Genomic DNA, 2572 nt, shown 5'->3' on the forward strand with positions numbered 1-2572 from the left:
ATAAGGGAACAAACACAGTAAAATTAAGTACTTTGCTCAGCTCATGGAGATAGTAAGTGAAGGCCCTAGAATACTAGTGCTAGAATACTAAGAATACTAATACTAGAATACTAACTCAGCTCAGGTGATCCAGCTCCAGAGACCATTCTCTTAACCACACTGCTGCAGTTGCTAAGTAACACCCTTAAGGCAATGGGGGAGCCAAGATCACACAATCAAATTTACCAGTTAGGCAATACCTGTGGGCAGTCAGAATCTACAGCTTTAATATTCACCACCTTCAAATTATTTCAAATAAGACCATATTTTAAACTGCTAACAGCAAATGTTTATTCACGATTGAAGCCAGGAAGAATTTATAAATGCATTTTAATACCTTGCTGATAAAATAACATTCCATCTTTGCAACCTTGTAAGGAATACAGAAGATATTGTAAAGGCTTTGATGTGTATATCTACTATAACCAGGTAATCAGAACACACATACACACATACACCACCACCTACTTTAGTGTTACCCCATACCAACTTTTCAGAAAGGCCATCTTAAAGCTCTACTGGATAACTGAGTAAATAGCGTCCAAAAGACTGGGGAGAAGGGAAGAAAGAGATGGAAATGATAAGCAGCACACATTTCAAAGCCCACTTATAAGCACACGACATTATGAATATTTAAAAAAAAAAAGAAAGGCAATTGAGCATTTTCTGAGAGCGCATTTTGGCAATATTCAACGCATAAGGAGGCTGTGCTTGGGACCATCCACTCTCTCCAGCTTCTCAAAGTGTTTCCTGGCATTGCGAATGTTGATCAGAGTAGCCGCAGAAGGGATCGACGGATCCGACATAACCACCATCACGTACGTGTTTGATGTGAAGATGTCGATGAAAGCAGCGAAGTTAGAATTCCTAACTTCCATGCTCTGGAAAGAAGCGGCCAATTTACTGCAGCTCAGCTTGAACTGCTTAATAATGTTGCTGATCTTCTCGAATCGGTGGACATCACGCTGCTCTTTGCACTGGTAATGGGAGATGACCAAGAACGTGGCTCTCTCGAACAGCAGAACTTCATCGGCCTCAATAATCTGGGCAAAATTCCTGAGATTCATCTCCAGCTGCTGGACATTGGGAATCAGCTGATAGACAATACTGGACCAGGCTTTGTAGAGCGTTTCATCCCAGATGGATGTTCGAAAACAAGCACACTCCAGCGGGCGAGACAAACGCCTCAGGTCTTCCTCTCGCTCTTTAAAAATCAGGTCACGCTGATCTTCCTGAACCAGATCCATCTTGTGCACCAGGCAGAAGATTTTGGCATCAGGAGAGTTCTGGAGGATGGCCTCCAGACACGACTGGTAATAATGCATGTCCTTTTCCAGTTCGCGGCTCTCCACGTCGAACACATAAATCAGAACCTCGACATTACGGAAGATGTTGTCTCGCTGGCTGGTAAAGTAATTTTCCATGAAGGTGTCCTGACCGCCACAGTCCCACAGATTCAGCACTAGGTTGCCCAGGAATCGGACGTGGGAGTGCTCCACATCAATGGTGGCACCCAGGCGCCGGGTGTCGCGAGCGATGTAATTGGCAAAGATAATCGATCTCATGCTGGTCTTCCCCGACCCGCTCTTCCCCATTAACAGCACCTTTTTCTTCATGGCTGTATTTGGCATTACACGCCGGAGCTGCCGCGGACTGGGCCTCTGGGCGCGGCCTAACTGCAGCGCAGACGGAGGGAGGGAGGAGCCGGGGATTTCGGCGGCTCTGTCGGCTGGGCCGCGCCTTTGTACAGCTGGGGAAGCCGAAGGGGCGAGCTCGGCGCTGGGAAGGGCCGCGTCCGGTGAGCTCTTTCTCTGGGTAGAGCGCCACGGGGCGGACCGCTGCAGCAGCTCCGAAGAAACGAACGGCTTCCGGGGAGAAGAGTCTCTGAGCCTCCGCAGCCACCCACTTCCGGCGGCGATCTCGCGAGAACCCGCGCTCTCGATTGTCGTTGCCGGAAGAGCTTTGAAAAACCGCTCTATTAATGAGACCCAGTACAGCCCATCCGAAAGAGAAATTGGAAGGGGAACACAGGACTCGGGTGTTCTGTTCTCCTATTTAAACTGAGCTTACGGTAGCAAAATTGTACGTGCGTGGGCAGTTGGGAGAGTTGCTGCCACCTCGTGGCCGAAAAAACACAGCACACGACTATGCGCGGTGTGCTTTTGGGTTGTTTTAACCTCCCCTGAAGTGACTTAGCAACCTCCCCTGGAGTAGGAAATGGCAACCCACTCCAGTATTCTTGCCTGGAAAGTCCCATGGACAGAGGAGCCTGGAGGGCTACACAGTCCTTGGGGTCGCAAAAGAAACCAATGTGGTGAGAGTACCTTAAATCTACTCTCTTAGTAAATTTCTAGCATTCAATACAGTGCTGTTAGTCATCGTGTTTAGATCTCTAGACTTACTCTGAGTTTCCTGCGTAACTGCAGCTTTGTATCCTTTGACTATTATCTCCCCATCACCCGCGTTTCCCCTTCCTGGTAATAACTATTCTCCTTTCTGCTATTATGTGTTTGACATTTTTAGATTTTAAAGA

At 47.7% G+C, this 2572-nt stretch overlaps 1 protein-coding gene across 1 annotated transcript; it reads right to left on the bottom strand.

Annotated features, from left to right (window-relative positions):
• Nucleotides 1–305: 305 nt before the first annotated feature.
• On the bottom strand, nt 306–2104 carry RRAGA (Ras related GTP binding A). The gene has a single exon (XM_043891123.1). The coding sequence runs from the start codon at nt 1668–1670 to the stop codon at nt 729–731; it is 942 nt and encodes a 313-aa protein (XP_043747058.1). The 5' UTR covers nt 1671–2104; the 3' UTR covers nt 306–728.
• Between the last annotated feature and the right edge of the window lie 468 nt (nt 2105–2572).

Source organism: Cervus elaphus, chromosome 29 (genome assembly GCF_910594005.1).
Source record: "Cervus elaphus chromosome 29, mCerEla1.1, whole genome shotgun sequence".
In the NCBI taxonomy this organism is placed as follows: domain Eukaryota; kingdom Metazoa; phylum Chordata; class Mammalia; order Artiodactyla; family Cervidae; genus Cervus; species Cervus elaphus.

Excerpts from the sequence above, each read along its gene's own strand:
- RRAGA (XM_043891123.1), bottom strand. The coding sequence starts at position 1,670 with ATGCCAAATACAGCCATGAAGAAAAAGGTGCTGTTAATGGGGAAGAGC.